General features: G+C 42.2%; 1 protein-coding gene across 2 annotated transcripts; it reads left to right on the forward strand.

The window, feature by feature from the left end:
* The first annotated feature begins 7,257 nt into the window (after positions 1-7,257).
* LOC110156544 (pro-neuregulin-4, membrane-bound isoform) lies at positions 7,258-11,241 on the forward strand. Of its 2 annotated transcripts, XM_020920747.2 has the most exons (5): positions 7,258-7,407; positions 7,486-7,551; positions 7,658-7,751; positions 8,450-8,602; positions 10,449-11,241. In XM_020920747.2, exons 2-5 carry the CDS (start codon positions 7,542-7,544, stop codon positions 10,531-10,533), a joined length of 342 nt encoding a protein of 113 aa, XP_020776406.1. In that variant the 5' UTR covers positions 7,258-7,407; positions 7,486-7,541; the 3' UTR covers positions 10,534-11,241. The 2 variants fall into 2 exon arrangements, with proteins under 2 accessions (XP_020776406.1, XP_020776405.1); XM_020920746.2 differs by having other exon boundaries at positions 7,264-7,551.
* The last annotated feature ends 2,733 nt before the right edge of the window (positions 11,242-13,974 follow it).

Below are 13,974 nucleotides of genomic sequence, written 5' to 3' on the forward strand. Positions count from 1 at the left end.
ACTGTGACAATATCGTATCATGAGACTTGGATATCGTTACACCCCTATTTTTTTCTATTTAATTTGTATTTTATGGAGTATGAAAGTTTTCAGAAATATTTGTGTATATAGGATAGAAATCTGTGCATATTTGTCTGTAGTTGAGCATAAAATAAATATTTGTAAACTCTTGAATGAGTGCAGTTGTACATAAAATGTGTTGTGTGTATTTTATCCATTAGAATACGAGCTGAAAAGTTACGACATCAAGAATTACAGTCATGAAATGAAAATTTACAATTACGCTTTCTTCAGGACAAATACAAACATTGTGTTTTAGTCACAGTTCAGTCCTGGTTCAGTCCTGATTAGTCCTGGTTTAGTCCTGTTTTAGTTCGAGTTCATTCCTAGTTTTGTTCTAGTTCAGTCTTGGTTTAGTCTTGGTTCAGTCCATATGCGGTGCAAACGTCCGTGATGTCAGTCAATAATTCTTCTGCTCAATAAATAACACCCGTGAAGTGATGATAAATTTTTGACAGTAAAGTCGCATCTGTGAATTCGTATTCGTCCTGAAGAAAGAATAATTGTAAATTTTCATTTTGTGATTGTAATTCTTGATGTTGTAACTTTTCAATTCATATTCTGATGGATAAAATACACACAACACATTTTATGTACGACTGGACTCATTCAAGAGTTTACGAATATTTATTTTATGCTCCACTAAAGACAAATATGCACAGATTTCTATCCTATGCACACGAATATTTCTAAAAGCTTTCTTACTCCATAATATTTTTCTTAGCATGTTTTTCCATTTGCCATGATCTTTCCTACAAAGTTGGCAAATAAATTTACATGTGTTGTGTATGTGAGCACTTTTAGACTTTTACAAAGCACATATTCTGTCCAAGACTTGCGAAAGTTTTCGGTGAGAACTGAAAACATCTGTATGTTTTGGTTTATATGTTTAATTGTAACGTTCATACAAAACTTCTGAACGATACAATGGAAAACTTCTAACTCAATATTATGAAGTTTTGTTGTTTGTTTTGAGATTGTTTATAATATTTTTAAGATGAAGAGAATTACTTTTAGTATAAGACTGCAACTAGACAAATTTAAGATCAAATGGAAACAATGGACTGAATTTATTATAACTGTAAGACCAGATTCTGTGTAACCCTTTGCTTTTTTCATACCACTTAAAAAATGAAAAATAAAGAATTACAAAAGTGATCAGGTGCAACATTTGTGAATTTACCTTATTTCATGGCAAAGTACAAAGCCATCAATAGGGAAATCTGGCTCTTGCCCCATCGGAGAGTCTGAAATAATCACATTCTCTCACATTCATTTACCATGATCCTTTCTAAAGTGGCTTATAAATTAATTTGCGATGTGTATATGAGCACTTTTGGATCATCTGCTCAATTCTACAAAACATCTATTCTGTCCAAGACTTGAGAAAGCTTTCGGTAAGAACTGAAACGAGCAGAAATGTCTGTATGTTTTCGTTTATATGTTTAATTGTGTCATTCATACACTTTACTCTGCTCCGTTCTTGGGGCTCAGGATCGTCTCTCTCTTGAATATAAAGTGCGGGGCATGCTAGGTCATTGTGCCACTGAACAGGCGGTCATTGATGCCCAGTGAAAAGGTTCACATCGGAGACACCACTGGCGTGACTAACCAGCGTTTGTGCAAATGCATAAAAACAACACGCTCAAGGCCACAGCTCTGTCCTCACGGGGACCCTCACACCGACACTCAGGTGACAGACAGGTGAGTCCAGACACTCACAGAGGAGCAGAGGAAGAACTCACAGCTCACAGCTCGGAGTGTAACGAAATCCAAGCCTCATGATACGATATTGTCACGGTATGAAGCTCACGGTACGATATTTATTGCGATATCGTGGAAAAGCTCACGATTACGGGATGTAACAATATCCTAATCTCTCGGTACAATCTTTTCACAATATACATCTCACGGTATGATATTTATTGGGATATTTTGTGGAGGATATGAACAAAACTCTGAATATGCAACTTTTTCCTCTTAAAATGCCTTGACAAGACTTAATCCAAAGACTTAAAAGTGTTAGAACTGTTATTTCTGCACTGAAATGGAGCAAAGGATCATGGTCTATGTAGTTCCCGAGTTTGCAGAGAACATTTTGTATGTGGAGCACCATCAAAGCAGGATCCCGTTTGTTAAGCGAGAGGAACAGAAGACAAAGAGGCCGAGCTTGCACATTTTTGTTCTTATGGTTTTACAGCAACATCACGTCTTGGTCTCTTTGCAGTGGAAGGCGTTTCTTGGAGACAGTTGGTGCCTTTCGCTTTGGTGTTGACTTGTTAAATTCGTAACAAAGGTGGAGTGAGGGATCGGGATTTTGCTTTGATGGCTCCAAATGTTCGCTGAAAACTCGGAATGATTTAGGCGGTCAAAAGTTTCCTTTTTGTTCCTTTCTGTGGATCAATCCTGCCCATCGCTTTCGCCTTTCACTATTTTTCAATTCTGATGGGAAGAGAAACAGTTTGAATGGAGGTTTGAGTCACACACATCTGATTCCCTTTTGCATTTATGGAGTTTGCAAACAAATTTCTCGAGCCGTTTTCCGCTGTTAGGACATCCAACAACCACACAATTACAATGTCCGAATCCCAAAACTAAAATATGACAATATCAGAACCAGAAACAAAAGTGATATGGTTCAAAAAGACTAGAAAAGATCGACTTTGACAATAGACGCATCCCACTGGGAAAACAAACAACGGTTTGATGCTCACTTTTTTAGAAAATCCTTCCCAGTTGCGCAGTGACCGGAAATCCGAGATTCTTGATGCGTCTATTAGGGATGTAACAATATCCAAATCTCTCAGTACGATATTTTCACGATATACCTCTCACTGTACGATATTTATTGGGATATTTTGTGGAGGTTATGAACAAAACTCTGAATATGCAACTTTTTCCTCTTAAAATGCCTTGACAAGACTTAATCCAAACACTTAAAAGTGCTTAGAACTGTTATTTCTTCTTGTAGTCTGCACTGAAACGGAGCAAAGAATCATGTCGATGTAGTTGCTATTGCTGCACCATAACGCTTAATTTAAGCAACGAGACATGTACCGTATTTTCCGCACCACAGAGCGCTCTGGATTATAAGGCGTCTATTTTCGAACTTTTTTCACAAATCAACCGCACTGGACTTTAAACGAAACACAACCGTGTGATGGGTGAGTGGTTTTGTTTGTTTGGTGCGTTCACGGTGACTCTGGGCTTTGTTCAGTTGTGGCGTGTAGGGAGGGTGCTGTCTGGGACCAACGGATTGTCGGCGTGTTCGCAGTGACTCAGTGTTGTTCAGTTGTGTCTAAAAGTGCCACATTGCACTCGCTTTTTCGGTTCTTTCCTCCGTTCCGTTCCTCGTCGGCGTGGAGTGATGAGTGTGGCTGCGGGTGTTTTTCGCCGCGCGGTCGCTGTAGTATAGGGCGCTCTGGATTGTGGGGCGAGCAGTCGTTTTTTGATGGGGTTAGAGACTTATGAGTGCGCCTAATAGTCTGGAAAATATGGTAATTTGATATATCAGTTCAGTCAATATCCTGGATGTAGGCCCTGAACTTTTCATGAACTTTAAATCATGAATATGCTACTTTTTCCTCTTAAAACGCCTTGACAAGACTTAATCCAAAGTGCTTAGAACTGTTATTTCTCCTTGTAGTTTGCACCAAAACGAAGCAAAGGATCATGGTCTATGTAATTCCCGTTGTTTTTTGAGCTATTACTGCACCATAACAATGAATTTAAGCAAAGAAACTCATAATTCGATATATTGTGATGGTCCATGATATTACTGAGAGACTTTTGACGATACGATATCACGATATTTTGGTTATTGTTACACCCCCGCTCACAACATCGCAGTGCTGCTTGTTTCTAGTGCACTGTATTATTCATATTTATTCATTTTGTTGCGCCAGATACAAAACAGAGGACAATAATGAGAGCCTTATTAGCCCGTACAGTGGCCTTAAAATAGCCTGCGCGTGGGTTGCTAGCCTCGCCTTCGCTTTACAACGAACAACATGTCCTTCCCGGTTCCTCCTGAGGTCCCGGAGCCGAGGACACAGAGACACAGAGACACTTTCACTCCTCACCGATGATGAAGAAGAGGATGCGGCGCGCGGAGGATGCTCGGATGCGGATCGCAGCGTGCACTCTGCGCTTCGTCTCACAATCGCCACGTCTCCTGCGCGTCTCCTCCGGACCATGCTTCGGCACGGACGGCGTTCAGCCTGCTGTCACTGCCTCCAGAAGCGGGAAACGGCGTCCTCGGAGCGGGGTGAAACGCGGGGCTGGCGGGGCTCCCCTGCTGAAAATACGAGGGAATCCATGAGCCCGAGGACGAGAGGGAGAGAGGAGAGAGGAGAGAGGAGCTGTCCAGGGTCTGAACGGACGGACGCGCGCCTGCAGAGGTTAAAACGAGAAAGAAGCCAGCACCGCCGCCGATAAAAAAAAAAAAAAAAAAAAAAAACACGAACAGGAGGCTAGACACGTCCAGTGAGACAGAAAATACCCTTTGTAATTGCCTATCTATCAGCCCAGTGGTCCATACTGTGAGAAACAAATGCCATCAAGCGCGTCGACGGAGAAAAATAGTCACCTTCGTTCTTCCTCGCGATAACTCTCTCACGCACGAGACCACGAAATGAACTTGGCGCGGGCACCTTCTTCATCACTGGTGTAAAGCACAGAGAGAGAGTGTGTGTGTTTGTGTGTGTGCGTGTGTGTGTGTGTGTGTGTGTGTGTGTGTGTGTGTGTGTGTGTGTGTGTGTGTGTGTGTGTGTGTGTGTGTGCGTGTGTGCGCGCGCGTGCGTGTGTGCGTGCGTGTGTGTGTGTGTGTGTGTGTGTGTGTGTGTGTGGTACAAACTGCAGTGCTGATAGAAATCGCTGTTTGTTATAAGGGCCTGATCAAGCAGAAGTAAACAGCAAGGCCAAAAATTCAAGTTAATGCATCTGATATAAAAATGTATTGAACAGATACATATGTACTCTAGTTTATGAAACTGTTGACCTTTTTTCTGTACCATTTTTGGTTCTAAAGTTTTAAACAGACCATGTATGAAACATGGAACAAAAATTATTTCCCAAATTTCAAAGACCTGCAAATCATGTAAATAAATGGATGTATTTCATCATATCTTGTGTTATTCCATCTTTGAACTGTTGATGTGTCTGCCAACTTGTGTGATGATTGGGTGAATATTTTAGGTCGCAGATGGTTCAGAAATTGCAGATCCTTTATAATGGCGTGACCTTTCAATTGACCCGTGTGACCTCAAATGACCTCGGATCATCACCAAACTTTTTTTTTTTTTGGTGGCATCGGGCACAGGGGCTTGACCCACGTACCAAATTTGGTGACAATCAGTCCATAAATGGCGGAATTATCACAGTGGACAGACACAAAGACACACAGGGTGAATACAAAACCTGGTCAACCCTTCAGAGACCAGGTAATAAGTAATTCAAATCCAAAAACCCCAAACAACCTGCACAGAAGTCTCCTTTATTTGATGACACCTGCTTTGCTTTTGTGCTCCGCCCAGCAGGAAGCACCTCCCCCAGGTGAGTTTTGGTTCCAGGTCACTTTTTAAAGCAAAAATTTCTTTTCCTGGGCCGAAGTCTCCTTTTAAAATCAAAATGTTTACCATAAACTAAACTGTGCTGAAAATAACTATAAAACCAATTACACAAAAATAATGAAACAGAATTTAAACCAGTTTTCCCCTCCACATGGTCCAGCCCACGACCTCCTCCAAGGATTTTGTCTGGACCATGTGGAGCTGCAGTTGAGCATGAGGAGTGGAAACTACTACTAATAGGCCACTTCAATAACCAACATCTACAGAGAATTAATTCATAGTTTGATAAATCTTCTCATCCCTAAAATCATTTGCTGAAGCCTCTTTTATTTCAGTTCAGTATTAGTTTTGATTTACTGTCATATGTTAAGTTATGTTTACATTCTTGTCTTTTGTTTTGTTTTTCTTTGTTTTCAGTGAAGCTAAATGTCTGCTTTATGTGTGTGTAGTGAATAATACTGTACACAGCAAAAACTGGAGGGTTAAAATTTCTGGGTAAAACATTTCAGAGTTGTTTTTAACACAAAAAGTGTTATTTTAATCATTTGAAAGTTAAATGGGGTTTCGAGTTGGGGTTATCTGCCAGAGTTGATATGGCTGAAGTTAATTCTACTTCCCTTAGTGTTAATTTGGCTCCTCCCACCCACCACTTCAAACTTCCACAAGAGAAGACCAGTTTGAACAAGTTTTGTACATAATTAAATATTAAATCAACTAAAATAAAGTGTAAAAATAAAACACCTGTGTTGTTTAGCTAAATCAGGATAACTCTACAAAGTGTTATCTATTTACTCTCAAAACGTTAATGTAACTCTTGATTTCTGGGTTAAACGGGAACTTTGGTCCAGTGTTACTTAATGAACATCCAAAAATGTTAAATTAACTCAGAACAGATTGGACTCATATAAACCCTGAGAAAAATGTTAAAAGTGATTCTGTCAGAGTCAGTTTCACACTCCACTATCACTTTGCTGTGATATATGTATAATAATTCAATTTTTAAAAAGGAAGGGAAACTGAAGTGTATTAATAAATAAAGTATATTTAAATGAACAATGTCTAATGTGACAAATTAACCAAAACTAAGAATTATATTTGTAGGATACTGAGAAATCAAAATGTGTAATTAATGAAAAATTAATGACAAAGGCCCATTTTGTCAATTTTTTTAAATTTTTATTTGTTGTTGGCTTTTACATGAGAATCACTTAGCAGAAATTTAAACCATTACACGCTCTTCTTTCATGTCCCGGATGAAACCTCCGTGGCACAGGGGCCTCTGTAATTACACTGGTGCCACGGCCCACGCAGATTATTACAGGTTATTAATGTTGAAACAGAACAAACAGAGGAGAGGCGTCTAACGGGACTCAAGTCTTTTCCTTCCCACGGTTTCTTTCATGCCCTTTGTGCGTGCGCTGCTGCGTCAGACACGCGCCCCACGAGCAGCCTGCACCTGTCAGACCCTGTTCCACCACGCGCCCGTCACCTGCCTGTTCAGCCCCACTGCCTCCCGACAGTTGGACCGAGTCTGATTCACGTTCAATCAAAACTGTGGAATTCCAAGTTTCTGTCAGAGCGCGTGGGTGTTTCTCCCACACAAAGATCTTGAGAATGTAGTTTCGTACAGGCCTTTGGTTCAGATCCTCATTCAAAATGTGAACGAACTGCTATCGCTACATTTTTGTTGGATGGACACACCCACGTGGCCAGGACGCACAAAAGTGTTGTGAGGCAATCCGTGGCACCTCCGCGAAAACTCGCACTTCACTCGCAGGTGAGGAGGGTTCGGCTGGGCGCTGTTTTCTGGTTTGGATTTTGTCTGAAGAACTTTGTGACAGAGTTTTCTCCGCAGGTCTGAGCTTCTCCTGTGTGGATGTTTTGACTCAGCGAAGCCCGAAGAAAACCCTGATGATGGCAGGTCAGACCCTCACAGATTAAAGGAGGTTTAAAGGAGGTTTAGAGAAAGTTTAAAGGAGGTTTAAATGTGTCTCGTGTTTGCTCACAGCTGTTGTGGTTCTTTGTAGAACATGGAAACATATGCAGTGGACAGGAGGAAACTTTCTGCATGAACGGAGGGACCTGTTATAAACTCCCCGACATGAACTCTCTCTCGTGCATGTAAGTACCACACGGACCCGGTGCTTTTGCGGAAGTTAAGACATAAATCCTCCTTGTGGCATCTGATAAGATCCTACATTTAGGTCTAAATCTAGGTCGTTGGTCGTTTGCCAACTAAACTGCTCTATATGTGACTAAACTTTTAGTGTGGGGGTTGATTATGTTTAACCTGATGTGCTGTTTAAATAATGTACTGCCCATTATTCAAGAGGAATTATCTGTAGCTTAAACTTAAGTACACCGTGTTATTACACAAAAGTCCCACTAAACTGAAGGTTTAACTGCACCAAAAGTACATGTGGGATTATTTAGAGTGAAAAGGATGATATAATTGAGTAATATTTGATTACTATATTATTTATTTATGTCACGGGGATTACTCTATTTGTTCAATTGTTAGAATGTCTTATCTCTGCCAACAAACCCATTTAAAAAAAAATAAAAAATCTGACTGCTGGCGGCTCTGAGATTTGGGCCAAGAGCCAAACAGGAACACGAAACACTGAACCTAAAAAGTTGGCCAACTATTGTGACCGACTGGTAAATGAGCCTCCAGCCATTCCTCTGATTCCTTTGGTACATTCCACGTCTGTCTGAAGGTGAGACACGTGCGCTCACCTCTCACCTGTCCAAGTGTGCGCAGGTGTGTTCAGATCATGTGACCCGGTGTTGATCACGTGACCCGGTGCTGTGTGCAGGTGTCAGAGCATGTACGCGGGCAGCCGCTGTGAGACGTTCAGTCTGTTCACCTTCACCGAGAACGGCCACAACGCCGGGGTCGTGGCAGCGGTCGTCATCGTGGTCATCCTCGTCCTCCTGGCAGTGGCCGTCTTCATCTACTACATCATCAAGTAAGAGAGAGGGGCCACAGAGAAGGGCCCATAGAGAGGGGCCTACACAGAGGGGGGCCTACACAGAGGGGCCTACACAGAGGGGTCTACACAGAGGGGCCTACACAGAGAGGGGCCAACACAGAGGGGCCTACACAGAGGGGGGCCTACACAGAGGGGCCTACACAGAGGGGGGCCTACACAGAGGGGCCTACACAGAGGGGGGCCTACACAGAGGGGCCTACACAGAGGGGCCTACACAGAGGGGGCCTACACAGAGGGGCCTACACAGAGGGGCCTACACAGAGGGGCCTAACACAGAGGGGCCTACACAGAGGGGCCTACACAGAGGGGGCCTACACAGAGGGGCCTACACAGAGGGGGGCCTACACAGAGGGGCCTACACAGAGGGGTCTACACAGAGGGGCCTACACAGAGAGGGGCCTAACACAGAGGGGCCTACACAGAGGGCCTACACAGAGGGGGGCCTACACAGAGGGGCCTACACAGAGGGCCTACACAGAGAGGGGCCAACACAGAGGGGCCTACACAGAGAGGGGCCACACAGAGGGCCAACACAGAGGGGCCTACACAGAGGGGCCTACACAGAGAGGGGCCTACACAGAGGGGCCTACACAAAGGGGGGCCTACACAGAGGGGCCAACACAGAGGGGCCTACACAGAGGGGCCTACACAGAGGGGGGCCTACACAGAGGGGCCTACACAGAGGGGCCTACACAGAGGGGCCAACAGAGGGGACCACAGAGGGGCCAACACAGAGAGGGACCAACACAGAGGGGCCAACACAGAGAGGGGGCCAACACAGAGAGGGGCCAACACAGAGAGGGCCAACACAGAGGGGGCCAACACAGAGGGGCCAACACAGAGGGGCCAACACAGAGAGGGGCCAACACAGAGGGGCCAACACAGAGGGGACCACAGAGGGGACCAAATTGATGGGGCCACATTGAGGTGCCTACACAGAGAGAGGCCAACACAGAGAGGGGCCAACACAGAGGGGCCAACACAGAGAGGGGCCAACACAGAGGGGCCAACACAGAGAGGGGCCAACACAGAGAGGGGCCAACACAGAGAGGGGCCAACACAGAGGGGCCAACACAGAGAGGGGCCAACACAGAGAGGGGCCAACATAGAAGGGCCAACACAGAGAGGGGCCAACACAGAGGGGCCTACAGAGAGAGGGGCCAACAGAGAGGGGCCCACAGAGCAATGGGGGGAAAACACCAACCCCAGGGTGGAACTTGTGCGTTAATTCTTTCAGTGTTTGGTCCAAATAGTAAATGGCAGGTCACTGGAAAGTTTCTAAAAATGAAAAGTTAGAATACATTTGCCACTTTCCTGCAATTTCCTGCATTCTTCATTCATTACATATTGTTGGTAAAATAGTTTATAGTTGTATTACTGCTGCCCTGGGGTGACCTCTAATCTCACTCACACACACCTTTCATATTTGGCAATGAAGGCGACGTGTTTTACCTCAGGACAATATGTACTAGAGCTACTGCTCCCCCGCCCATTTATTTATTTGTGTGTTTATTTTATTAGGACAGAGCTTGTTAGTGGACAGACAAGCTACAACATGAATGTAAACACACTGGATTATTATAACCAAACGCTCATTTCCATCCGGTGTCCCAAAGGGCTGAGGTCAGAGGGGCTTTTTCACCTACACGGCCCACGAAAAAGAACTGATCTGTGTAGAAGAATGTTCTGTCTCTATTTGAATCTGAATCCTGACACTTGACTTCTGAACTTTTTTGTATTTGTATTTATTGTGTGTGTGTATATATATATATATATATATATATATAACTATAATAAAGCCTGTGCCTGTTCTGACCTGCAGGAGGCGTCAGCTCAGAGGAAAGCAGCAGCAGCAGCAGAACAGTCACCAAAAGGGTGACTACTGGAAGGTCCCACCAAGAGTGTGAGGCTGGAGGATGGTCTCTGGACTCTGAACTCTAGACTCTGGACTCTGGACTTTGAATTCTAGTCTCTGGACTCTGAATTCTAATTTCTAGACACTGGACTGTGGTCTCTGGTCTCTGGACTGTGAAACATCTGAACACAGGAGCTAAAACCAGGATGAGACAATCACTGTGTAACTTCTGAACTTTGCTTTGAAGCTCTGAGGTTCTTGTGTTTCATGAGGTACATTTCAATATAAGTTTCACCTGAAATGTTGTTATAAATACAAAACTGTATCAAATGTAAAATATGCTAATTCCACATATATGCTATTGTAAATATATTTATGACCTTTGACCTGTTTGTGTAATTTGTGGGGGAACAAAGAGCACCAGGTTCGGACTCATCTTTTTCAATATTTTTTTTTTCTTTGTGTTTACGTCTTTCTACATTTTATAAACACACAGAAGACTTTCCAGAAGACTGTTCCACAGTTCATGGTATTACACCTTTCTATCTTCATGGAGACCAAACCAGCCCAAGTTACAGGTCAGATCTGTGGAGAGGCAACCCCGCTCACACTCAGAATACCTGTTTTCTCTGTATTTTTGAGCTATAAAACCACCTGTAATTGCCCTACTTACTTGTCTCCGTGGAGTATTCGAGTGGTTTACTTTGTCTGAAATGTTTCACAGTGTGGCATTAAACTTATTCGTCTTCTGTTCATTCAATTACGGGTGTGTTTATTGCTGAAAGAACACCTACAGTCAGCGGACATCTTCTGCACAGATCTGACCTGTATCTTGGTCTGGTGGCATCTCTTGCTTGTTTCCATGGAGATACTTGAGCTTAACTCCGTATCATGAAACTTTCCAAGCGAAGCAGTTGCACCATCCACCACAAAGTTACACAGTGCAGCTTTAAAGAACTTTACGAAAAGCAATCACTTACGGCCCGTCGATTGACTCTGAGCGGCTTGTTTAAGCTCATTTAGAAATACAAAATAAACATATTTTATAATTTTACCTCATGCAAGGACTAAAGCTGCATTGCTTCTAGTTTAGAGGTGTTTTTTAATGACATTTTTTGTAAGGCAACCTCACTTTTTCATTGCTTAGTCATAACATAAACTCTTCCCAGTCTGATCAGCTCAAAACAATGAAATTTATTTTTTTTATAAAGAAATACAATTCATATTATGTAGAATTGAGTTAAGCATTTTGTTCTGGCCCTCCACAATATTTTCTGTTTCTCATGTGGCCCCATGGAAAAAATAATTGCCCACCCTGGTCTTGGAGATCTCTACCAGAACGGTTGCATGGTAGAATTTGATCATTTCAAGGAACAAGACTTTTATTCTGCCCTACAAAAGGCAAAAAAAAAACATTAACTGAAGTAATTTTTCTCAGTTTCACACTCTGGACAAAGTTTTTGTTTTGTCCAGACAAAAGTAGAATAGATAGAGCTCCGAAAATTTGACAACTTGTTGCTATAATGAAAAAAATGTTTGTATGTGAAAAATATTGAGCTCAAAACTGACCCTTATTTGTCAGTTCTTGTGTTTGTCTTTGTATCATGATCCAAAAATAAGGAATCGTGCAAAGACAAAAGGCAGAAACCGACATGATCATTATGATTTGCTTGATTTTCTCCAGACTTCCATCCTTAATAAGAACACCTCACCAACATCGAGTCATCATGGAGTTTGTATGAAATTATATTAAGGTGTTGCGTCTGTGTCACAAAACCACATGACCTGGTGTTTATGCCGCCATATTGGAGTCAAATTATCCATCTGGACCAACGTCCGTGTTGGGGAGTAACAGATTACATGTACCAGAGTTATGTAATCAGAGTACAGAGTACAAGTATGTATGAGTACAGTTACAGTTACTGTTTCAGTTCAGTTACAGTTACAGTTAGTTTCAGTGAGTGGTAATTGGATTATAGTTACTTGGTTGAAATAAATGGATTACACAGGTATTTTCCTGTTTTCACATTTTGGGCTATATTCCTTTTTTTTTTTCTCCGGTAATTCCACTCATTGCCGGACACTAAACCAGGTCTAAAACCAGATCTAAACCAGGTTCTACACCAGGTCTAAATCAGGACTAAACCAAGACTATACTAGGTCTAAACCAGGACTAAAACCAGGACTAAAACCAGGTCTCAAACAGGATTTAACAGGACTAATCCATGCTCTGCGGACGTGTCTCCTCCTCCTTTTCTATCAATAATATTTTTAATTTAGTTAAGTAAAGTCTGGACTTTTTATTGTCTTTTAGCAGACAAAACTTCTTATGTGAAGATATCCTAGTCTTTGCTTCTCTACAGCAAACCAAGTAATCCAAAGTATTCAGATTACGTTACTCACTTTAAGTAATTTAATGGATTACGTTACAAACTACATTTTGGGAGATATAATCGGTAATCTGTAGGGGAATACATTTTAAAAGTCACCTTCCCGACACTGACCAACGTGGAGTATTTGTGTGTGATAACATTTGATTTGAATAACAATGGTTTTGACCTGTTGGATGTTCTGCCCGGAGTCAATCTGCTAAAGAAGGAGGTCAAAGTATCATAAAGATCACAGACAGAGGTGGTGAGCGACATAAAAAGAGAAGGATGGAGTCCATTTAGTACAATCATCTGTGCAGTCAACATTTCATTTCTGGTGAGGGACCAGCTCCACACAAACGAAGAAAGGATTTACAGTAAATTAAATGATATATACCAATTTTTTTCGTAGGTATGAAGAATGATAACCCACTTTCACCAAATTACGTCCCGTCATTATTCACGTACGTCCCATCGCCAGTGAAACGCAAAGCAAAACGTTCACTTATTTCCAATGAAAGAAGATCTAACATGAAAAAACTGATACTGGACGTTGGGCACAGAGCGAGCGTTGATTAAACTAACAAAGCAGTTCATCGGAATTAGATCAGGATCTATTCCGCAATCCAGGAGGACGACTTTAGCTTTACACCTTTCTAATAACGGCTGATCTAACGAGTTGGTGAGTTCGAACAGTTTCATGTCGTTTGCGCTGTTTAAAGTCGCCATGATTATACTATAAACTGAATAACACCATCCGGATCAACCCCAATCTTGACTTCCAGTATGGCCGCCAAAACATTAAATCACGTGACTGCCACGTCACACGCAAATCCTCAATCAAAGAGTTTTGGATTTCCTGTTTTTAGTGCTGATCAGGATCGAGCAGCGACACTTACACAGTGAAACAGTTCGACACAAGTGACTTTGCAGTTTAGTGTGTACAGCATGAATAAATACACCCAATACTTTCATATTAAAGATGACTGAAGTATAATTGAATCCAAAGGTGTATTTATTTAATGTGTTAAGACCTTGTGCCAAGAACACAACAAAAAGAAAGAAGCGAGAGGTTGGACGTACACTGTAGTGACTAAATTTCCCTTCTTGTGTTCTGTGAGTTC

The sequence above is a fragment of the Boleophthalmus pectinirostris genome, unplaced genomic scaffold (genome assembly GCF_026225935.1).
Source record: "Boleophthalmus pectinirostris isolate CB_2022bp ecotype Guang Dong unplaced genomic scaffold, ASM2622593v1 HiC_scaffold_2, whole genome shotgun sequence".
Classification (NCBI taxonomy): Eukaryota; Metazoa; Chordata; class Actinopteri; order Gobiiformes; family Gobiidae; genus Boleophthalmus; species Boleophthalmus pectinirostris.